At 46.3% G+C, this 25,746-nt stretch overlaps 1 protein-coding gene across 5 annotated transcripts in view; it reads left to right on the forward strand.

Moving 5' to 3' along the window:
• The window catches only part of XPNPEP3 (X-prolyl aminopeptidase 3), a 415,780-nt gene extending 394,484 nt beyond the window's left edge, over positions 1-21,296 (forward strand). For all 5 annotated transcript variants that reach the window (XM_063940369.1, XM_063940372.1, XM_063940368.1 and 2 more), the window contains 2 exons: positions 6,803-6,923; positions 21,078-21,296. In XM_063940369.1, the coding sequence (XP_063796439.1) occupies positions 6,803-6,923; positions 21,078-21,244 (288 nt within the window). In that variant the 3' untranslated portion in view covers positions 21,245-21,296. The remainder of the gene's footprint in view (positions 1-6,802; positions 6,924-21,077) is intronic.
• The last annotated feature ends 4,450 nt before the right edge of the window (positions 21,297-25,746 follow it).

A 25,746-nucleotide genomic window follows, 5' to 3' on the forward strand; every position in this document is an offset into this window, starting at 1 on the left:
CCCAACCTCCTCCAGGGTTAATGGTCCCATTCCCCGCTGACAGGACACTGAGCTCCTGAGGGTCCTATTCACAAGCCCCACCACGGCGAGCGTAGGGGTCCGCAGCACGCGGCCACCCCTAACAGAGCCAGAAGTAAGAAGAATGGTGAGTAGGTGGCCAGTTTCCCGGTTAGCGGATCACCGGCTGAAATGGCGGCATAAGGATGTGGAGCGCAGCGTTGAAAGGCAGGCTGCGCTCCAGGGCTCAGGATGACATGCTGTGTGTGTGTGTTCCACTGTGAGGGGCGTGCTGAGCCACTACTTACATTACCCAAACTGGTAAACTAGCTTACAGGGGTTCTAACCCACTGTTAAGCACCATGCATACCACAGCCAGTATAAAAAAAAACGGGAAGACAGCGCGCCATTATGGGGGCGGGGCTTCACTATGAGCAGACCCAGCAGCTCACCAGCGCCATTTTCCCTCTGCAGCTCTACACAGACAGACTGGCAGGGAAGTGCAGCCCCTCCACAAAGACTTCAGCTTGCCTCAGCGGTACCAGGGGGTCATAGCAAAGGGGGGAGCAGTAATAGAATACTGAGCCTTTTTTAAGAGGGCTTAGTTTGCGACCAGCTAACCTTATAATTAACTATAGGGACGCTGGGTGGCTGGCTCCATCATACTCTGTCTCCCTAGGGGGCTCTGTGTGGGTTAACTGTGCATTTACCCTATTCATCGTGTGTGTGTGTGTGTGTGTGTGTGTGTGTGTGTGTGTGTGTGTGTGTGTGTGTGTTCTTTTACATTTTACTATGTCAAATGAGTGTATTTCATGCACAGCAGAGTGTTTTTCTCACTCAGGGGGATCCCTACTGTTTATTTAGGATAGTACACATTCTCAGGCTAGTGGGTCCGAACCAGTATGGTTGGATTCATTAAAAGGGATGATCTCAAATATTTCACATAAATTATCCCAAAATGAGAAGGAGACGCAATACTTAAGATAATCTGTGGATGATTTGATGAATAGAGATTCAGTGGCCATTCCAGCGTCTCAGATCCCTGCCATTTGTCCACAATAGCGTACACTGGCCCAATTCATGCAGACTTATACTGATGATGATGTATCAGACATTGAGGAGGGTGAGGAGGATTCGGAAGGGGGGGATGCAGCTTTGTCACAGGAAATACAGGCCCTGATAGAGGCTATTAGAGATGTCCTGCACATTCCTGACAAAGCGACAGAGGACGATGAGGAATCTTCTTTTAATGTAAAAAAGAAATCCTCTGCTACTTTCCCTGCATCTAAGGAATTAAATTAATTATTAGAAGAAACTTGGTCTAATCCTGACAAGAAGTTTCAGATGCCTAAAAGGAAAACCCACCGATTGTTGATGCATCGGTATCTAGATTATCACGTAAGATAGTTTTACCTATCCCCTGGGGCAGCCTCCTTAAAAGATGGGGCAGGCTGCAAGATTGAGACCACTCTCAAATCTCTGTACACAGCAGCGGGGGTGGCCCAGAGACCCACTATTGCTTGTGCTTGGATCACTAGGGCCATTGCAAAATGGTCAGGTAACCTAATTGATGGGGTTAGATTCCTTACCAAGAGGGAGATGATTTTACTCCTGCAATATATACAGGACTCTGCAAATTTTATGGTGGAAGCCATAATAGAAATTGGATTGCTCAATGCACGCTCCACGGCCATGGCAGTGTCAGCACGCAGGGGCCTATGGCTACTTCAGTGGACGGCGGATGCGGATTTCCAGAAAGGGTGTGGAAAGCCTACCTTTCACAGGCGAGGCCCTGTTTGGTTACGAACTGGAAACGTGGATATCCAAGGCTATGGCGGGTAAGTCCACATATCTTTCTTCCGCAGCCCCTCCAGCTAGGAAGTTCTACTCTGCTCCTACTCTACAGTCCTTTCGGACAGCAAAATTCAAACATAAAGCCAAGGATTCTTCTACAGTCTTCAAAGGCAATAGAGGTAAACCCAGAAAACAAGCAACAGCAAGTTCACAGGAACAGAACTCCGGTTCTGCTTCCTCAAAGCCTTCAGCATGTCGGTGGACCTCTCTGCCTGGGAGACAGGCAGGTGGGAGCCCGATTAAGAGATTTCAGTCACATATGGGTGACGTCATGCCAGGATCCCTGGGTCAAAGTGGTCATCGCCCAGGGGTACAGACTGGAGATTCAGGAACTCCCACCTCACAGATTCTTCAAGTCAGGCTTACCAGCTTCTCAGGAGGCAAGTATAAATTGACAGGATGCAATTCAAAAACTGGTATAGACTCAGGTCATTGTTCCAGTTCCACCTCAGCTACGGACCAGGGATTATTATTCCAACCGGTTTGTGGTACCGAAAACGGACGGTTCGGTGAGACCCATTTTATTCTCAAGTCGTTGAACCCGTACTTACGGGTGTTTAAATTCAAGATGGAGTCTCTGAGAGCGGTGATCTCGAGGCTGGAAGAAGGGGAATTCTTGGTGTCTCTGGACATCAAGGTTGCATACCTTCATATCCCGATCTGGCCGCCTCATCAGGCTTATCTCTGTTACAGGACTGTCACTACCAGTTCCAGGCTCTGCCCTTTGGCCTCTCCACGGCGCCGAGGGTGTTCACCAAGGTAATGGCGGAGATTATGTTTCTCCACCGCAAACAGGGAGTGAACATTACTCCGTACCTGCTGATAAAAGCACCATCCAAGGAGCGGTTATTGGACAGCATTGCCCTATCAACTCGACTACTCCGGGATCACGGGTGGATTCTGAACCTACCAAAATCTCACCTGGAACCAACTCGGAGGCTTCCGCTCCTGGGGATGATACTGGATACGGAGGTACAGAAGGTGTTCGTTCCATTGGAAATGGCAGTGGTGATCCAGTCAATGGTGCGGGATGTACTAAAACAAACCCCGATATCGGTGCATCTCTGCATTCACCTTCTGGGAAAGATGGTAGCCGCTTATGAGGCACTGCAATATGGAAGGTTTCACGCAAGAACCATCTAGCTGGACCAGTTGGACAAATGGTTCGGATCGCATTTACACATGCACCAGAGGATTCGTCTGTCGCCAGAAGCCACGATTTCTCTTCTGTGGTGGCTCCAGATTTCTCACCTGACCAAGGGCCGAAGGTTCGGGATTCAAAATTTGATTCTGCTAACCACAGACGCAAGCCTCAGAGGTTGGGGAGCAGTCACCCAGGGGGCACACATCCAAGGAAAATGGTCAAATAGAGGAAACCATTCTTCTAAGCAACATTATGGAACTAAGGGCCTTATACAACGCCCTTCTGCAGGCATCCCATCTTCTTCAAGATCAGGCAATACAGGTTCAGTCGAACAATGTGACGGCAGTAACGTACATAAACCGACAGGGCGGAACGCAGATCAGTAATGTCAGAGGTAACACGGATTCTCCTCTGGGCAGAAAGACACGCTGTGGCGTTGTCGGCGGTCTTCATTCTGGCAGTAGACAACTGGGAAGCAAACTTTTTCAGCAGACACGACCTCCACCCAGGAGAGTGGGGCCTTCACCCGGAGGTGTTCGGGTGCGTGACACGTCGGTGGGGAATTCCACAAATCGACATGATGGCCTCTCGTCTCAACAAAAAACTCAGGTGGTATTGTTCCAGGTCGAGAGACCCACAGGCAGTGGCAGTGGATGCTCTGGTGACTCCATGGGTTTACCAGATGGTGTATGTGTTTCCACCACTTTCATTGATCCCAAGAATTCTCAAAAGAAAAAAAAGAGAAAATGTTCAAGCAGTTCTCATTGCTCAGGATTGGCCAAGAAGGGCTTGGTACGCAGATCTCCTGGACATGCTGCTGGAGGAACCGTGGCCTCTACCTCTTCAAGAGGATCTTGTGCAACAGGGGCCGTGGGCTGTTCGTCTATCAAGGCTTCCCTCAGCTACATTTGACGGCATGGCGGTTGAGCATCAAATTTTAGCCCGGAAAGGCATTCCAGACAGGGTAATTCCTACCCTGATCCAAGCCAGAAAAAAGGTAACGTCTAAACATTACCACCAGATTTGGAGGACATATGTGTCTTGGTGTGAAAACAGGAAATTCCCTACGGTGGAATTTCAGCTGGGTCGTTTTCTGTTTTTTCTGCAGTCAGGATTGGATGTGGGCCTTCGCCTGGGTTCCTTAAAGGTCCAGATCTCGGCCTTGTGCATTTGCTTCCAAAGACAGTTGGCGTCCCTCCCTGAAGTTCAGATGGTAATGAAAGGGATTCTGCACATCCAGCCGTCCTTTGTGCCTCCCACGGCACCTTGGAATCTCAACGTGGTGTTACAGTTTCTACAATCTGAATGGTTTGAGCCTTTACAGGAGGTTGATTTAAAGTTTCTTACGTGGAAGACCGTTACATTGCTGGCCTTGGCTTCGGCAAGACATGTGTCGGAATTGGCGGCGTTGTCTCACAAGAGCCCCTATTTGATTTTTCATGAAGATAGAGCTGAACTCAGAACTCGTCAGCAATTTCTTCCAAAGGTGGTGTCTGCGTTTCATATCAACCAGCCTATTGTGGTTTCGGTGATTACTGACACCTCTTTCACCTCAAAGTCCCTGGACGTTGTGCGGGCTTTGAAAATTTATGTCACATGGACAGATCGTCACAGAAAATCAGACTCGCTGTTTGTACTCTATGATCCCAATAAAATTGGGTGTCCTGCTTCCAAGCAGTCTATTGCTCAATGGATTAAGCTTACTATCCAGCATGCTTACTCTATGGCAGGTTTGCTGATTCCTAAATCTGTACCTGCCCACTCTACTAGGTTGGTGGGTTCTTCCCAGGCGGCTGCCCGGGGTATCTCTGCCTTACAGCTCTGCCGAGCAGCTACTTGGTCTGTTTCGAACACGTTTGCTAAGTTCTACAAGTTCGATACTTTAGCCTCTGGGTACCTTCAGTTTGGTCAGTCAATTCTGCAGGACCCTCAGCACTCTCCCACCCGGTTTAGGAGCTTTGGTACATCCCCATGGTACTAATGTGGACCCCAGTATCCTCTAGAACGTAAGAGAAAATAGGATTACCGTAGAGGATACTGGGCACCTGCCCGGTACTTCGTTTCTGCACTGTTACTTGGTTAAGTAATGTTGGTTCAGCTGTTGCTGTTCCTGTTTCATGTTTGGTTAGCATGGCTTTCCTCTTGTTGTGTGTGCTGGTTCGGAATCTCACCACTTTCCTTACCTATCCTTCTCTCACGGTATGTCCGTCTCCTCGGGCACAGTTTCTAGACTGAGTCTGGTAGGAAGGGCATAGAGGGAGGAGACAGTGCACACTATTGATTTCTTAAAGTGCCCAAGGCTCCTAGTGGACCCGTCTATACCCCATGGTACTAATGTGGACGCCAGTATCCTCTAGGACGTAAGAGAAACTGTATTTAAGGGAGGATGCTACCGGAATCACTCAAACACCCTCTTTTTAAATTTTGAGCACCTGTGGAAGCATAGCTACCAACGTCAATAGGCTGAGGAGATCACTAGGGAGAATGGCAAGCTGTGAATAGACAGCTGCCACAAATCAGGAGCGGATCTTGGTGCGGGCAAGCAGTGCCTTCGCCCGGGGCGCTGCAGCCTGGGGGCGCGGCCGCAGTCACCCCGCAGGCACTGCCTCCTGCCCGCACCCCGCTCCACGGCTGCAGCAGACGCCGTGGGCTGTGTGGGCGTCCGCTGCAGCTGGCTCCAGGGACAGACACAAGAGGTCATGACGTCTCTCCCATAGAGAGGAACCAGCGGCCAGACGGAGCAGCAGCAGCAATCGGGAAGCAGGAGCGGGGCAGTGGTAAGTATTGTTTTTTTTTATTTTTGTGTGTGTGTGTGTGCACAACTACTGGGGGCAAAGAAAGAGGGTGTACAACTACTGGGGGCAAAGAAAGAGGGTGTACAACTACTGGGGGCAAAGAAACGGGGCACAACTACTGGAGGCAAAGAAACGGGGCACAACTACTGGGGGCAAAGAAACAGGGCACAACTACTGGGTGCAAAGCAACAGGGGGCACAACTACTGGGGGCAAAGCAACAGGGGGCACAGCGACAGGGGGTACAACTACTGGGGGCAAATCAACTAGGGGGCACAACTACTTGGGGCAAATCTGGGGGCACAGCTGCTGGGAGCATAACTGTGGCCACGCCCCTCCCCTATGAAGCCACGCCCCTATTTCTGTGCGTACAAACTGCTTTGGGGGGGGGGGGGGCACCAGTGGAAATTTTCGCACTGGGCGCCACAAGGTGTAGAACCGGCCCTGCCACAAATGCTGTGCATACAACATCCACCTCAGACTGGACAAAAATCAACTTACAGTGACCACTGTGCCTTTCCAGGTTCTGGCCCTACACAGCTTTCCAATCATAATAAGGGAAGAAAGGAGAGGACAGCTGTAGTGCACGATCCAAAGTGGAATAGCAGAATAGCTACAAAGCAGAAAAGGAAAGAAAATAGCCCACATGAAAAACAGCACCCTAATACCCTCTTACTGTTACTTCCTTTACTTACTGTTGCTGCTGTGTCTGTGACCAGTCTATACCCCATGGTACTAATGTGGACCCCAGTATCCTCTACGGACTACGAGATAAGGATTTACTGGTAGGTAATTAAAATCTTATTTTTGGACGATTTTTTTAAAAAGTCTGTCTCCAGAAAGAACCAGGAAAATGTTGAACTCTCAGGCAGCCAAAGGGGAGCTAGAGAGGGAGGAGCTTAACCTTTTGGTGGTAAATTGTGTAACCGCACTCTTTTTACTAGTGCTCCAGTGTCCCTTGCCGGACTCGCCTATTGTTGTCCCAATATCAGCTCTACACCCTTTTCTTTTTAGGCTGCACGAAAGTACTGCCCACACCATGTTGGACATTATCTTGGCATGGATGTGCATGATACTCCCGACGTGTATCGATCTCTACCTCTCCAACAAGGCATGGTGATAACGATAGAACCAGGTAATGAGAAGGTGTTGGACCACATTAGTTTTTATTTATGTTTTGTTATTTAATCTTTCTTAGAAGGGTATCCAATTAGAGGTGAAAGAACATCGGGTGAGAAAAACTGATGTTTTTCACACTTCTTTCCGATGTTTCACCGATATTTTTTTTACAGGTTATCCAATTTGGTCGCCTGTAAAAAAAAAAAATACATTATCTCCCGAAAACACACAGATTCAGTGAAACCTGTGTGTTTTTGGTAGAAACAGCAATGGGGCTCTTTCCGGGGATTTGGTTTCGTCTGCCTGAGGCAGTTGAAATAAATTCCCCAATATATGCAGCGACCTGCAGTGTCCTTTGCCTGCTGGGACTTCAGGGAGGGTGCTGGGAGTCGGTGCTGTGACCCCCGGCGGGAAAGCCGGGGCAGCGCCATGACCTGCATTCCCCCTCTTCCCCCGCCCGCAGCAGCGATCACATGGCGGGGAAGCGGTCGTGTGACCAGGGGGAGCCGGAGGTGCAGCACTGCACCGGGAGCTGTCAGGAGCCTGCACCCAGTGCTGCAACAGGTATCCCCCTGTTTAGCCACCGCTCATACCGCATTATCGGGGCTAATAAGATAGCCCTGGGCGATTTCATCACCCATGGTAATATACCGTGAGTAATTTGATATCCCCCTTAGGGTGTGTACACACGGGGAGATCCTTGCTATGCCCGATTTTTACTTGCGATTTCCCTTGAACTCCCTGGAGCCCAGATAGCACAGGTTTTGACTAACTTTTCTTGAGATATGGACTATGTGTGCTTACGATTTTGGCTTATGTGAGATTTTGGCTTATGTGAGATGTCATTGACATGTGAGATGAACTAGACAGTACACCGATCTAACAAGGATCGACTTGCCTGCACAGTCTATCTTTTCTTGCGATGCCAACCTGGCGGGACCGCGCATCGGGATCGAATAGGAATCGCAAGGTGACTTTCACTTTGCGATCTGCACTATCTTTTCTTGCGATTTTGACTATATAGTTAAAATTGAAAGAAAATATCTCCCCGTGTGTACACACCCTTAGTCTTAGAAATAAATTCACAGATTTCATTCAGACAGCAGACAGCTTGTTATCCCTCCAGACCAATCTATTTATCTGCACTATTCAAAATACACAAGAAACATAAATATGCAAGCAATTTGCTAAATGTGGGGGGAAAAACAGTATGGGACCAGATGGAATAAGCATAATTTACACACTATTCGTTGACCTATGTATAATGGAAGCAGGGTGTACAGTGCACACGGGTCCAGGGGGCCCACACTGCACATCCTGCACCCATATAATTATATGGTTCCGCAGCAGCCAGTGCACCAGATGCCTGGCCAGATGCTCCGGCCGGCACTGCTCAAGTGATATTGGCTACAAGGTGCCATTCCAGGCACCCTTCTAGCCAAATGCAAGAGCTGAGAGTCTGCGTTGGTGCCTCCCCCAGTAAGCTCCTCCAAGTGCAACAGCACCGCATGCACACACATAGGGGTAGATGTATTAAACGTCAATATGATGGAGAAGTGGTATCAGCGCACATTATTACAGTGGCGGTGCCTGCAAGGTGTCACACCTCTGTCCATATCGGCGCTGCTATCTACAAGATACAGATGTGTCCTCTTTGTGCAGTCACACTAAACAGCCTTTCAAGTCGAGCCATGCCATGGCGCGACTCAGTAGTGCCAAGTGTCTTTTTGCTGTTTTCCCGCAGAAATGCATCTCAGTTGCAAAGTAGTGCAATAGGATGCATGAGCGGCTTCTGGCGATTAAAATGATATGCAACATACCTATATTCTGGGTGTAATTGCGGCAGTATCTGCATCTGAAATGCCACATTAGTATTTTCCAGGAAAACTCTGTAACATAGCATTTTGTATGCAAATACAGTCGCAGTCACACACAGAATATAGGCATGCTGCATTATAGGCATGCCGCATATCATTTTAATCAGCAGAAGCTGCTTGTGCATCATATTGCACTACTCTTCAACTTCATAAAAAGACAGTCGGTGCTACCAATGCAAACGGCACTCATGTGTTATGTGTAAAGCGATTTGTAGCGCACAGAGCAATGATGTAAGTGGACACATCTGTAGCACACCGATGTGGCAGGCAATTTGTGAATGGTCATCAGCGCTGGCCATTCTGACACCTGCAGCTATTGATTTCGACAGCTGTAGGTGTCGTTGCCTATACACCACAGCAGGGACAACTCTGTCCCTAGCTGTGGTGAGTGGCGTCTCCGGGATACATGTGAGATCTCGCAAGACTTGCCCAGTAAGCCGGCTGTGGGGGAGAGACACAGTGCTGATGCGCTGAGTACACTGACAGGCATCGCCGGAGGGGGGAGTTTTCACTCCTGCTCTCCAGCAGCCAAGATGTTATTACATCTTGGCGCTAGTGCTTCCCACTTCGTTAAAGAAGAGAATCAGATATGTGCCGGTATCATACATCTACCCCATAGTTATGGCCCTTGTCAGATCTAGCACATCATTGCACCTATCTTGTGCCAGGTACTCAATGTGCAAAATTTGCTTCTTTTGGAGTGAATGTCGTTTTGACTCACACATCCACATTCTGCCTCGTAAAAATAGGCAAATGATCGTCAAACATTTATACGGGGAGATTCAAATGTTTGAAAAGTCAGTTGGGAGTCTGTTTTTTCCTATCTAATAGACAGGAAAAAACAGACACCCAACCGACTTTTCAAACATTTGAATCTCCCCCATAATGTTAAAGTACTATTTATGTCTATATTCTGCTAGGAAGCACACAAGACATAATTTGTAAGAAAAATATAACAGATTTACTGTATTTGCTTTAATAAAGCTCAAATAAAAATCAAAAATTAACATTTTCAAAACTTTGTAGGTAAAGCTGGGTACACACTTGTCCAATCCCCGGCAGATCAGACTGTTTATACAATCCTTCTGCAGACCTTCTTGCAGATTCTACAGCCAATCCTCGCTACACACTTGTCCAATTCTGCTGAAAAAAGTCATTTGGCTGTGGTAGAAGGGGGTTAATGATGAATGTATTTAATTATAATGGTCAAAGGGGATGGGGAGAGCAATTTAATTATCTTTTTTTCTCTTACGTCCTAGAGGATGCTGGGGACTCCGTAAGGACCATGGGGATAGACGGGCTCCGCAGGAGACATGGGCACTAAGAAAGAACTTTAGGTATGGGTGTGCACTGGCTCCTCCCTCTATGCCCCTCCTCCAGACCTCAGTTTATTACTGTGCCTAGAGGAGACTGCGTGCATTACAGGGAGCTCTCCTGAGTTTTTTGTAGTATTTTGTAGTAGAAAGTATTTGTTAGGTTTTTTATTTTCAGGGAGCCTGCTGGCAACAGACTCCCTGCAGCGAGGGACTGAGGGGAGAAAAACAGACCTACTTTAATGTTAGGCTCTGTTTCTTAGGCTACTGGACACCATTAGCTCCAGAGAGAACAGAACGCAGGTCTCACCCCGCAGTTCGTCCCAGAGCCGCGCCGCCGTCCTCCTTGCAGAGCCGGAAGATAGAAGCCGGGTGAGTATGTGAAGAAAGAAGACTTCAGAGGCGGCAGAAGACTTCAGATCTTCACTGAGGTAACGCACAGCGGTAGCGCTGTGCGCCATTGCTCCCACACAGCACACACTAACGGCAGTCACTGTAAGGGTGCAGGGCGCAGGGGGGGCGCCCTGGGCAGCAATATGGACCTCCAAAGGTGGCAATAACCTTATATACAGGCTGGGCACTGTATATAAGAGAGATCCCCCGCCATGTTTTGAAATATTAAGTGGGACCGAAGCCCACCGATGAGGGGGCAGGCTTGTTCCTCAGCACTCACCAGCGCCATTTTCTCCACAGCACACCGCTGAGAGGAAGCTCCCCGGACTCTCCCCTGCTTAACCACGGTGAAAGAGGGTTTTAAAGAAGGGGGGGGGCACATAATTTGGCGCAAAATAGATATACAGCGCTATCTAGGTAAAACATATAGTGTGTTTTTTTCCTGGGTCATCAGCGCTGGGTGTGTGCTGGCATACTCTCTCTCTGTCTCTCCAAAGGGCCTTTGTGGGGGAACTGTCTTCAGATAAGAGGTTTCCCTGAGTGTGTGGTGTGTCGGTACGCGTGTTTCGGCATGTCTGAGGTAGAAGGCTTTCCTAGTGAGGAGGTGGAGCAAATGAATGTGGTGTCTCCGTCGGCAACACCGACACCTGACTGGGTGGATATGTGGAATGTTTTAAGTGCTAATGTGAATTTATTGCACAATAGGTTGGACAAAGCTGAAGCCAGGGAACAGGCAGGGAGTCAACCCCTGCCTGCCCCTATGTCTCAGGGACCTTCGGAGTCTCAAAAGCGCCCACTATCCCAAATAGTAGACACTGATACCGACACGGATTCTGACTCCAGTGTCGACTACAATGATGCAAAGTTACAGCCAAAATTGGCTAAACATATTCAGTATATGATTATTGCAATAAAGGATGTACTGCTTATCACTGATGAGCCATCTGTCCATGACACAAGGGTACACATGTTTAAGGGAAAGAAAGCTGAGGTAACCTTTTCCCCCTCTCATGAGCTTAACGAGTTATGTGAAAAAGCTTGGGAATCTCCAGACAAGAAACTGTAGATTCCCAAAAGGGTTCTTATGGCGTATCCTTTCCCGGCTAAGGACAGGATACGGTGGGAATCCTCCCCTAGGGTGGACAAAGCGTTGACACGCTTATCCAAAAAGGTAGCGCTGCCATCCCAATATACGGCTACCCTCAGGGATCCTGCTGATCGCAAGCAGGAGGCGACTTTGAAGTCCATTTACACACATTCTGGTACTTTACTCAGACCGGCGATAGCGTCGGCATGGGTTTGTAGCGCTGTAGCAGCATGGACAGATACCTTATCTTCGGGATTGGATACCCTGGATAAGGATACCATTTTATTAACCCTGGGTCATATTAAAGATGCTGTCTTATATATGAGAGATGCTCAAAGAGACATTGTCCTGCTGGGTTCTAGAGTCAACGCTATGTCGATTTCTGCTAGGCTAGTCCTATGGACCCGACAATGGACAGGTGATGCCGACTCAAAGAGGCATATGGAGGTTTTGCCTTACAGGGGTGAGGAATTGTTTGGGGAAGGTCTCTCGGACCTGGTCTCCACAGCTACGGCAGGTAAATCAAATTTTTTGCCTTATATTCCCTCACAGCCTAAGAAAGCGCCACATTATCAAATGCAGTCCTTTCGGTCAAATAAAAACAAGAGAGCACGAGTATCGTCCTTTCTTGCCAGAGGTAAGGGCAGAGGGAAAAAGCTGCCAACCACAGCTAGTTCCCAGGAGAAGTCCTCCCCGGCCTCTACAAAATCCACCGCATGACGCTGGGGCTCCGCTGAGGGAGTCCGCCCCAGTGGGGGCACGTCTTCGACTTTTCAGCCACATCTGGGTTCACTCACAGGTGGATCCCTGGGCAATAGAAATTGTTTCCCAGGGTTACAAGCTGGAATTCGAAGAGATGCCCCCTCGCTGGTTTTTCAAATCGGCCCTACCAGCTTCTCCCCCAGAAAGGGAGATAGTTTTGAATGCAATTCAAAAATTATGTCTTCAACAGGTGGTGGTAAAAGTTCCCCTGCTTCAACATGGCAGGGGATATTACTCAACCCTATTTGTAGTCCCGAAACCGGACGGTTCGGTCAGACCCATTTTAAATTTAAAATCCTTGAACCTATACTTGAAAAGGTTCAAGTTCAAGATGGAATCGCTCAGAGCGGTCATCGCCAGCCTAGAAGGGGAGGATTTATGGTATCCCTGGACATAAAGGATGCATACCTTCATGTTCCCATATACCCACCTCATCAGGCGTACCTGAGATTTGCGGTACAGGATTGTCATTACCAATTTCAGACGTTGCCGTTTGGGCTTTCCACGGCCCCGAGGATTTTCACCAAGGTAATGGCGGAAATGATGGTGCTCCTGCGCAAGCAGGGTGTCACAATTACCCATACTTGGACGATCTCCTAATAAAAGCAAGATCACGAGAACAGTTGTTGAACAGCGTGCCACTTTCACTAAGGGTGTTACAGCAACACGGCTGGTTTCTCAATATCCCGAAGTCAGAGTTGGTTCCTACAACTCGTTTGACCTTCTTAGGCATGATTCTGGATACGGACCAGAAAAGGGTTTATCTTCCGATAGAAAAGGCCTAGGAACTCGTGACTCTGGTCAGGGACCTATTGAAGCCAAAACAGGTGTCGGTGCATCACTGCACTCGAGTCCTGGGAAAGATGGTGGCATCTTACGAGGCCATTTCTTTCGGCAGGTTCCATGCGAGGACCTTCCAATGGGACCTACTGGACAAGTGGTCCGGGACACATCTACAAATTCATCAGTTGATCACCCTGTCCCCCAGGGCCAGGGTGTCTCTCCTATGGTGGCTGCAGCGTGCTCTCCTTCTGAAAGGTCGCAGATTCGGCATTCAGGACTGGGTTCTGGTGACCACGGACGCGAGCCTCCGAGGTTGGGGAGCAGTCACACAAGGAAGAAACTTCCAAGGTCTTTGGTCAAGTCAAGAGACTTGTCTTCACATCAGCGTCCTGGAACTGAGGGCCATATACAACGCCCTTCGTCAAGCGGAGACTTTGCTTCGCGACTTACCCGTTCTGATCCAGTCAGACAACATCACCGCAGTAGCTCATGTAAACCGCCAAGGCGGCACAAGGAGCAGAGTGGCAATGGCGGAAGCCACCAAGATTCTTCGCTGGGTAGAAAATCATGTAGGCGCACTGTCAGCAGTGTTCATTCTGGGAGTGGACAACTGGGAAGCAGACTTCCTCAGCAGACACGATTTACATCCAGGAGAGTGGGGACTTCATCGGGAAGTCTTCGCACAGATTGCAAGTCAGTGGGGCCTGCCCCAGATAGACATGATGGCGTCCCGTTTAAACAAAAAACTACAGAGGTATTGTGCCAGGTCAAGAGACCCTCAGGCGGTGGCAGTGGACGCCCTAGTGACACCGTTGGTGTTCCAGTCGGTCTATGTGTTTCCTCCTCTTCCTCTCATCCCCACGGTGTTGAGAATAATAAGAATGAGAGGAGTACAGACAATTTTCATTGTTCCAAATTGGCCGCAAAGGGCCTGTTATCCGGATCTGCAGGAAATGCTCACAGAAGATCCGTGGCCTCTTCCTCTAAGACAGGACCTGTTACAACAGGGGCCCTGTCTGTTCCAAGACTTACCGCGGCTGCGTTTGACGGCATGGCGGTTGAACGCCGGATCCTAGCGGAAAAGGGCATTCCGGATGAGGTCATTCCTACTCTGATAAAGGCTAGGAAGGACGTGACAGCTAAACATTATCACCGTATATGGCGAAAGTATGTTTCTTGGTGTGAGGTCAGGAATGCTCCTACGGAAGAATTCCATCTGGGCCGTTTCCTTCACTTCCTACAAACTGGAGTGAATTTGGGCCTAAACTTAGGCTCCATTAAGGTTCAGATTTCGGTCCTATCCATTTTCTTTCAGAAGGAATTAGCTTCTCTCCTAGAAGTACAGACTTTTGTGAAGGGAGTGCTGCATATTCAGCCTCCTTTTGTACCTCCGGTGGCGCCTTGGGACCTTAACGTAGTGCTGAGTTTCCTTAAGTTGCACTGGTTTGAACCACTTAAAACAGTGGAATTGAAATATCTCACTTGGAAAGTGGTCATGTTGTTAGCCTTGGCTTCGGCTAGGCGAGTGTCGGAATTGGCGGCTTTGTCTCATAAAAGCCCCTATTTAGTTTTCCATATGGATAGAGCGGAATTGCGGACCCGTCCTCAATTCTTGCCCAAGGTGGTTTCATCTTTTCATATGAACCAACCTATTGTGGTGCCTGTGGCTACACGAGACTTGGAGGATTCCGAGTCCCTTGATGTGGTCAGGGCTTTGAAAATTTACGTAGCCAGAACCGCTAGGGTCAGAAAAACAGAAGCACTGTTTGTCCTGTATGCTGGCAACAAGGTTGGCGCTCCTGCTTCAAAGCAGACTATTGCTCGCTGGATCTGTAACACGATTCAACAGGCTCATTCAACGGCTGTATTGCCGTTACCAAAATCGATTAAGGCCCATTCCACTAGGAAGGTGGGCTCTTCTTGGGCGGCTGCCCGAGGGGTCTCAGCATTGCAATTGTGCCGAGCTGCTACTTGGTCGGGTTCAAACACCTTTGCAAAGTTCTACAAGTTTGATACCCTGGCTGAGGAGGACCTCATGTTTGCTCAATCGGTGCTGCAGTCATCCGCACTCTCCCGCCCGTTTAGGAGCTTTGGTATAATCCCCATGGTCCTTATGGAGTCCCCAGCATCCTCTAGGACGTAAGAGAAAATAAGATTTTAAACCTATCGGTAAATCTTTTTCTCCTAGTCCGTAGAGGATGCTAGGCACCCGTCCCAAGTGCGGACTACTTCTGCAAGACTTGTATATAGTTTTTGCTTACATAAGGGTTATGTTACAGTTTTCATCAGTCTCGGTCTGATGCTGTGTTGTTTCATACTGTTAACTGGTTCATATATCCCTAGTTATACGGTGTGAATGGTGTGGGCTGGTATGAATCTTGCCCTTGGATTAACAAAATCCTTTCCTCGTACTGTCCGTCTCCTCTGGGCACAGTTTCTCTAACTGAGGTCTGGAGGAGGGGCATAGAGGGAGGAGTCAGTGCACACCCATACCTAAAGTTCTTTCTTAGTGCCCATGTCTCCTGCGGAGCCCGTCTATCCCCATGGTCCTGACGGAGTCCCCAGCATCCTCTACGGACTAGGAGAAAAAGATTTACCGGTAGGTTTAAAATCTTTTTTTCTTTTCTTTTTTTTTAAATGTTGGTCCCTCCAAAAGGGCATAACCAGCCCCTGGCTTTCTGAGCCAGCCCTTGTCCAAAAAATACAGGGAACAAATCATGTAGGTGGTCCCCTGTATTTAATGAACCAGCACCTGGTTCTTGTAGGTGGCCCTGGTTCTAAAAATATGGGGAACAAAATAAGTAGGGGTCCTCCATAGTTTCAGAACCAGCATTGGACTCCATTAGCAGGGGAGTAATGACACAGCCAGGGGACGCACTTGGCGGGGTCCTGTGGCCGAAGCATCCATCCCCCCTAACTAGTCAGCCCTGGCTAGGGATTCCTGTAGAAGTGGGGACCCCCAATAAAGGGGTCTCCCCCTGTCCAAGGCACCCAAGGCCAGGGCTGAAGCCTTGGGCTATTACCGGCACCCCTGGGCTGTAAGTGCCGAGTTGATAGTCCAAAAGTTACAAATAAAATACTGTCTTTTACAGGAGGACAAAGCAAAAAATTGTATCTGCACACACACTATCTTTATCTCATCTATATTTGGAACATCCGTTCCGTCATAAACCCCTATTGAATTGGTGATAATTACCATCTACATTGGGGGTGCTGCCAACTACAGTATGTCGTGAATACAAGAAAGAAGAAGGAAAGAACTGTATTGTCAGCGCACATAAGGGAGACTAGATCTGGTTATCACATCTACCAATGTTTTAATAAAATTTAACTTTCATTGATCTCTATTTAAAACTGGTGTATATTACTTACACATAACCATGAGTATAAGCGAAACATAGAGGTTAAAATATTGACATAAACAAGAGATACAAGGTGCAAAATGAAAATAAAGGTGATTTTAAGATTAAAATGTGTGTCCACGTGTTTTATTCTAGTGTCCAGGTAAGTATAGTCTATTATTGCATAATTGAATCGGTATTCATTCATGTGTTTAGTCCATCTCAAATTTATGGAGGAGGCATCGGTGTCAGTTGTGGTAATGCCCTGAATGTACATTTATTCTAAGCTGTTTAGTTTCAAATTGGATATAGTGAATTAATCGTTAATGTATCTGATTAAATCAGGAATGTGATATAATATAAAATATAAGGTGGTGCTCTGGATCTATTCTTGATGTGTAATACACTCTGAGGGGAGGAGTATCTTCCTCAGTTATTCATATCAATATAATATATGGCACTCTCTTATGATGTTCGGGTATTCACACTATTATTACCCCTTAAAGGTAGGCACCTTCATTTGTAAGGGCTGGTGATACCTTCATAATTAGTTGGATCCACTATCTTTTCACACTTTCTGTACAGAGTGTGGTTCGTTAATATCCAAGTGCTAGATATCAGTAGTAATTAGATGTGTGACAGTCGGTTGTGGTAGTCAGGTATTCACAATATTATTTTCCCTAGAGGAGCAAATATCCTTATTCTAAGGGATTAGTGACACCTCTCTACCCATTAATATATGGTCAAGCTATTAGACTGTACATCTTCATCAAGTATCCGAACATATTATTGAAAAGGTGGTCCTTTATTATATTATTGTTATTAGAGTGTCCAATATATTGTATGAGGATATGTCTCTCCCTCAGTTGTCTATAATAGATCAAACATATGGCAATCTGTCAGATTTTCATATCATTATGTCCTTAGAAGGAAAGCACCTTCATTTATTGAGGACTGTATCAATTATAATTAAATACATGACAGTCCGTTGTACATATTAGGTATTCAAAATATTATTATCCATAGAAGAAAAATACCTTCATTTTTTAAGAAATATCAGCACATTGCTAAGTTGTACATCACCATTAACTGTCTCATATATTTATTTCAAGGGAAAAAGGAAAAACCCTTTATTTAATATAAGTAGATAGCAGCGGTTCAAAAGAGGATTTAATCAGATCTCCAGGTTAGAATATGGTTGTATTTATAACTGCCACATTACATCACATATATCACTGTGTGTTATTTGACTGACATGAAAAGTTTATTGGAAACATTTGTTGCAATTACATCTGCTCAAAACTATCTAACTAAGCAGATTGATCAATAAGATGACTAAACATTTAATCTAACATGGACACAGAAACACGCGGAGACACGCTGCCCACACGCGTGTTCCGCCGTTACTCTGACAGCTTTGTCAGCCCTGTGTCTCCGCGTGTCTCCGCGTGTTTCTGTGTCCATGTTAGATTAAATGTTTAGTCATCTTATTGATCAATCTGCTTAGTTAGATAGAATATCAGCATGAGATAGCAGGATAAATGATCATTGAATCTTGGAGAGTTACATCTCTGCTCACTCAGCAGTTAACAATACTGTGAACTGACAGGCAACGCAGCATTAGTTGTCAGAATCACTGAATGCATACAGGGAGCAGGAGGCATAGCCCTAAGTTACTAAAGACACGCTGGGTGTTCATTTGTTAAAGTGATAGTATCACTGAGTATTTATTACATATTTAAGCAGCTGCAATTGCAACTGTATTACCTAGCGTTTATGATATAATTGAACAGATACAACTATAATGAATGGTGTCAAACAATTACTTAAATCAGCTCAATATAATCACCATGTGCAGTGAATGCTACCATCATTATTAGGAGACAGTTGATATAATAACACTGAATCATATAGAGGGACTTCTCTATTCACTATGTATTAATAGAGAGAATTAATAAGGAACACAGCATTAGCTGAAAAATCCTTTGAGAACATATAAGGAATAAAAGACACAGCCTTAAGCTAAGAAAGATACATAGTATCTCTATATGATAAATTCAGCAGTACCACCAAGCACATGTGATACAATTGAGCAGATGTAATTGCAACAAATGTTTCCAATAAACTTTTCATGTCAGTCAAATAACACACAGTGATATATGTGATGTAATGTGGCAGTTATAAACACAACCATATTCTAACCTGGAAATCTGATTAGCATTAGCTGAAAAATCCTTTGAGAACATATAAGGAATAAAAGGCACTGCCTTAAGCTAAGAAAGATACATAGTATCTCTATATGATAAATTCAGCAGTACCACCAAGCACATGTGATACAATTGAGCAGATGTAATTGCAACAAATGTTTCCAATAAACTTTTCATGTCAGTCAAATAACACACAGTGATATATGTGATGTAATGTGGCAGTTATAAATACAACCATATTCTAACCTGGAAATCTGATTAAATCCTCTTTTGAACCGCTGCTATCTACTTATATTAAATAAAGGGTTTTTCCTTTTTCCCTTGAAATAAATATATGAGACAGTTAATGGTGATGTACAACTTAGCAATGTGCTGATATTTCTTAAAAAATGAAGGTGTTTTTCTTCTATGGATAATAATATTTTGAATACTTAATATGTACAACGGACTGTCATGTATTTAATTATAATTGATACAGTCCTCAATAAATGAAGGTGCTTTCCTTCTAAGGACATAATGATATGAACATCTGACAGATTGCCATATGTTTGATCTATTATAGACAACTGAGGGAGAGACATATCCTCATACAATATATTGGACACTCTAATAACAATAATATAATAAAGGACCACCTTTTCAATAATATGTTCGGATACTTGATGAAGATGTACAGTCTAATAGCTTGACCATATATTAATGGGTAGAGAGGTGTCACTAATCCCTTAGAATAAGGATATTTGCTCCTCTAGGGAAAATAATATTGTGAATACCTGACTACCACAACCGACTGTCACACATCTAATTTCTACTGATATCTAGCACTTGGATATTAACGAACCACACTCTGTACAGAAAGTGTGAAAAGATAGTGGATCCAACTAATTATGAAGGTATCACCAGCCCTTACAAATTACCTACCTTTAAGGGGTAATAATAGTGTGAATACCCGAACATCATAAGAGAGTGCCATATATTATATTGATATGAATAACTGAGGAAGATACTCCTCCCCTCAGAGTGTATTACACATCAAGAATAGATCCAGAGCACCACCTTATATTTTATATTATATCACATTCCTGATTTAATCAGATACATTAACGATTAATTCACTATATCCAATTTGAAACTAAACAGCTTAGAATAAATGTACATTCAGGGCATTACCACAACTGACACCGATGCCTACTCCATAAATTTGAGATGGACTAAACACATGAATGAATACTGATTCAATTATGCAATAATAGACTATACTTACCTGGACACTAGAATAAAACACACATTTTAATCTTAAAATCACCTTTATTTTCATTTTGCACCTTGTATGTCTTGTTTATGTCAATATTTTAACCTCTATGTTTCGCTTATACTCATGGTTATGTGTAAGTAATATACACCAGTTTTAAATAGAGATCAATAAAAGTTAAATTTTATTAAAACATTGGTAGATGTGATAACCAGATCTAGTCTCCCTTATGTGCGCTGACAATACAGTTCTTTCCTTCTTCTTTCTTGTTTTTACAGGAGTACTACAGGTCCCAGCAAGCCTCCCCTGCATGCTAGTACTTGGAGAACTACAAGTACCAGCATGCGGGGCATCAAGGACCCGCTTGTACCGATAGGCCCCCTGTAAAATAAATATTAAAACAACAACTAATGTTTTAATATTTTATTATGCAGCACCTTCACCTGGAGGTCGGCGGCCTTTAAGCTCTTTTGCATGGCTGCCGCTCATCCAGGACTTCCCCGGCATCTTTTTTCTTTAGGAGCTCTTCACCACTCCTCCTCCACCTTCAGACTGGCAGCCGCTTCGTCGCACTGGCTAATATTAGCTGGCACAAGGGGACGGGGTGATGACGACTCGCCGCGGCCATCTTGAATTTTTCAAAACTGGCCCCTTAACACCCTTTTTGAAACTGGAAGCCACGACCGCCGTTTTCAAGCACTCCGCCCGCTACCGAACACTGTACAGGTAAAGTTACCTTTCCCACCATCTTACTCTCCGCCATCATACCCTCTACTGAGCCCCGCAGCAGCGGCGGACAGTGCTGGGATCTCTCCGGATCCTGCAGGGACTGGAGATTGGTCGCCTGCTCCGGTCTTCGCAGGCTACACACTAGAGTGTCCTGGTTTATAAGCAGGTTTAAAAACCAGGAGACCCGACAGGCTGCCAGGATTGGGTGTGCAGGTCAGTCGGTGGAGGGTACACACTTGTCAATGTCGGGCAAACAGGTCTGTCGGGAATCGGATCTCTCGAGGATTGGACAAGTGTGAACCCAGCTAAGTTCACCTAAAAGACAATTATTTATTTATTTATTTTAAACACATTTGTTTTTGTATTTTCTATTTAGACTTTGACAATATTGCATTCCCCTAATAGCCTTTATTTTCCTGATACTAGGTATTTATATCCCTGAGAATGACCATGACGCTCCTGAAAAATACAGGGGACTAGGAATCCGCATTGAAGATGATGTCATGATCACTGGACAGTCCCCCATTATTCTCTCTGCTGAGTGTCCTAAAGAAATTTATGACATACAGCAAGTGTGTGGAAAAGGCCACTGATGCAGTCTGGACTCTAAGATATTATGAATAAAAAAGCTCTTAAGTTCCTGAATGTGAGCTGGGAATCATGAACTAGTCCAGTGGTTCCCAAACTGTGTGCCGTGGTACCCTGGGGTGCCTTTGGACACTTGCAGGGGTGCCCTGGGTTGGTGGTCTAGGACCAATTCAAATTAATTACGGACAATGTAATAGACAAAACTAGTGCTGGTGGCTCCCAGTCATAAAATATGTGAACAAACAGAAGTAAATTCTGTCCCTCACCGAGGGGCAGATTTATTAAGCCTGGTGAAGTGATAAAGTGGTAGGTGATAAAGTACCAGCCAATCAGCTCCTAACTACCATGTCAGAGGCTGGGTTTGAAAAATGACAGCTAGGAGCTGATTGGCTGGTGCGTTATCACCTTCCACTTTATCACTTCACCGGGTTTAATAAATCTGCCCCCATATTTCTAAACCTAAGGATTACATACTGTAAACACAGTTTGCTTAATTGAATATTTTTATCAGAATTTTTCAATAAAACACTTTTGGTCTGGGGGTGCCGTGAATAAAATTCTGGTACTCTATAGAGCTGTGACAAAAAGTTTGGGAACCACTAAGTAATCAGATAATAGTGATAATATTTAATGAAATAGTGTTTTAGTAATACACAGATTATTTAATCTGCATTGCAAAAGGCTTTTGTGACACTTAACTATAAAGGCAGCATTAAGATTGGTGTTCTATTTATTACCAGTAATCTTCATTTCAGTATCTTAACCTGCTTAGAGCATATTGCACATACCATATTGGCAGTGCCGTTTCTAGCGGCGGGCGAGCCGTGCAACCGCACGGGGCGCCCGCCGCGGCACTTTGTGTGTCCTTATCTCCTCTCCTCCCTCTTCCCGAGCGCTCCTGCTCGGGGGGCGGAGTTTCGCGGAATGACGCGTTTGCGTTGATAAAGCTAATTACTAATACCGTGTAGCCGTAATGGCCGCTAAACCACGTGCACGTGCTACACACTTCGTACGCTATTTACGTACAAAGACCTCACACGTGGTACGCAAGTTACGTTACCACGCTGCGCTGGGTGTACGGAATACACACAGCGAGCGTACACACAGACAGTAACCTTTATAAACTTTAAACACAGAATATGCTTACACTGTAAACCTTAATACCGTGGTACTATAATGGTGTAACACTGAACCTTTGTGAGAATGCAAGCTGTTTGAGCAATTGAGATGCTCTGAAACCCTTAGCACTTATATGGTGAATCACACAAACACTTGTTAAGGTTCCAACACATTACCAGATGATTTTTTAGTAAGTAAAAGGGAAAAGTACAGTTAACAGCTTATACACTACAGTCCTAACATTAATAACTAAACAGAATAACTATACAGGAATATACACAATAGCGACCGATCGCAAAATACAAATAAACAGAAAGAGAATAAATGGCAAACACTTAAAGGATAACAAAAGAGAACAATTGCATACACACAGAGTAACGAAATGGCCACAGAGAAACTTACACACTTGGGAATGAATCGCTTGCGCTATCTGGAAACCAGCTCTCAGTCATCACGGGGAAAGCCTTGTGGAGAGAAGTGAGAGCTGGTCTGGCTATGGGTGTCTTTATATATACACAGCATACTGTACACTACAAAGGGCCCTACAATCTCATTGTTCATTGGACACAGGAATGTCCCTCTGCATTATAACCAAAGGTCATAGGTGAATTCGAACAGGTGGGCTGTGACTATTTCAAACTGCTCAGGTGGGAGGAATCCTCAGGATTCCCGCCGCATGGATAATGAACTGCAAATACTGTAAATGTCCATAAACTTCTTTTAAACATAACTATACGCAGGAGCGACTAATCTCTTCCTAACCAACACCGGATTGTTTCTAATAAAATACTCTTCAGTTAGGTACTAGACACCACTGTTCAACCTTTGTCAGACCCTTCGTATCATGCAAAGAGGAATCCCTATGTCCACGAACCATTTACACTAAACATACTTGCAGACATTATTAAGGGGATTAATATCTACAAAACACACTATAAAGGTTAACTATGCTATAAACGAGTCGCCCGCTACAAGCTCATAAACTCTACCGTAAATACGCATATACCGCGCGTAATCGCCGGAGCGAGCGTACGCAATTTGCGGACATGTGCACGTACAGCAGACTAAATGCACGAGCAGCGGGCATGTGCATGGGGTTAGTATATGGCAACGTGAAGCACGATATTTTTCGACTTTGACAGCGTCGTGACGTCACGACGCAAACGCGTCATTCCGCGAAGCCCCGCCCCCCCCCCGAGCAGGAGCGCTCGGGAAGAGGGTTGGTTCTATATCGGAGTGGGAGAAGGGACACTGTGACGTACCTAGGGGAGGAGACACTTCACCAGGGGGAGGAGCTACGGCCGAACAGGGTACCCGAAAAGTACCCTTGCGGGCTCGGTGGCTCGCTCCGCTTCGCTCGCCACCTAATTACTAAAGGTAATAGTTGGTGGCGGGGATAGTAGAGTAACTGTCCCGCTGGCCTAGCTCCTCCCCCTTGGGTCATGGCTCCTCCCCCTGACGGAAAAGGTCCCTTAGGCCGCTTGGATCTAGCCTCAACCCGGGAAGAGGGAGGAGAGGAGATAAGCCTGGAAAGGAGGAGGCGGCCGGCACGAGGGACGTGAGGTGGCCGGACCCGAAGAGCGGGAAGATGTAAGTATTATCTCTCTCTCTCCCCCTTCGTCCCCCCCCACTTGACACCTGCCTTCCGCACTGTGTAAAATGGGGGCACCTGCCTGCGTACTGTGTAAAATGGGGATATCTGCCTGCCGCACTGTGTAAAATGGGGGCACCTACCTGCGTACTGTGTAAAATGGGGATACCTGCCTGCCGTACTGTGTAAAATGGGGGCACCTGCCTGCGTACTGTGTAAAATGGGGATACCTGCCTGCGCACTGTGTAAAATGGGGATACCTGCCTGCGTACTGTGTAAAATGGGGATACCTGCCTGCCGCACTGTGTAAAATGGGGGCACCTACCTGCGTACTGTGTAAAATGGGGATACCTGCCTGCCGTACTGTGTAAAATGGGGGCACCTGCCTGCGTACTGTGTAAAATGGGGATACCTGCCTGCGCACTGTGTAAAATGGGGATACCTGCCTGCGTACTGTGTAAAATGGGGATACCTGCCTGCCGCACTGTGTAAAATGGGGATATCTGCCTGCCGCACTTTGTAAAATGGGGACACCTGCCTGCCGTGCTGTGTAAAATGGGGGCACGTGCCTGCCGCGCTGTGTAAAATGGGGACACCTGATGCCGCGCTGTGTAAAATGGGGACACCTGCCTGCCGCGCTGTTTAAAATGGGGATATCTGCCTGCCGTGCTGTGTAAAATGGGGACACCTGCCTGCCGTGCTGTGTAAAATGGGGACACCTGCCTGCCGTGCTGTGTAAATTGGGGGCACGTGCCTGCCGCGCTGTGTAAAATGGGGACACCTGCCTGCCGCGCTGTGTAAAATGGGGACACCTGCCTGCCGCACTGTGTAAAATGGGGGCACGTGCCTGCCGCGCTGTGTAAAATGGGGACACCTGCCTGCCGCGCTGTGTAAAATGGGGACAACTGCCTGCCGCGCTGTGTAAAATGGGGACACTTGCCTGCTGTAATGTGTAAAATGGGGACTTATTTTATTTTTATTTTTTTTTCCTGTGGTGGGCGTGATGATATCAGACGAGGCCACGCCCACTTTAACGAGACCACACCCATTTTAAATCAGGCCACACACCCTTGTCGGGAGCACGCGCGCTTTTTCTTTTTACAGCTATGTGAGGGGGGGTACGTTATTTTTATTTTTTTGAGCAATGGGGGGGTGCATTTTGAAATCTCGCACTGGGAGCCAAATTGTCTAGAAACGACCCTGCATATTGGTCTCGCTGCGTGATATATTACTTTTTTCTACTGTCTCAGAGAAGTAAAATTGACATCACACAACATCACATGTGATTTTAGGAAACCCTTCTAATGTAAAAAGAAAACAATATTTCTCTTACGTCCTAGGATGCTGGGGTCTACATTAGTACCATGGGGTATAGACGGGTCCACTAGGAGCCATGGGCACTTTAAGAGTTTAATAGTGTGGGCTGGCTCCTCCCTCCTACCAGACTCAGTTTAGAAAATGTGCCCGGTGGAGCCGGTCACAGCTAGGGGAGCTCCTAGGAGTTCTTTTAGTTTTTTGTTTTTTTTTAAGAGTTAGGTACAGGGAGGCTGCTAGCAACAGCCTCCCTGCTTTGTGGGACTTAGGGGGGAGTAGAATCCAACCCTTGAGGTTAATGGCCCCTATCTCCGCTGACAGGACACTGAGCTCCTGAGGGTGATGATCGCTAGCCCCCGAGGCGACCGCTCACTCCCGCAGCACTGCCGCCTCCCCCTAACAGAGCCAGAAGATCGAGGAGGTGAGTAGGACGCCGGTGCCCTGATAAGCGGGTCACCGACGAGAATGGTGGCACAAGGGTGG

This window comes from Pseudophryne corroboree, chromosome 9 (genome assembly GCF_028390025.1).
Source record: "Pseudophryne corroboree isolate aPseCor3 chromosome 9, aPseCor3.hap2, whole genome shotgun sequence".
Classification (NCBI taxonomy): domain Eukaryota; kingdom Metazoa; phylum Chordata; class Amphibia; order Anura; family Myobatrachidae; genus Pseudophryne; species Pseudophryne corroboree.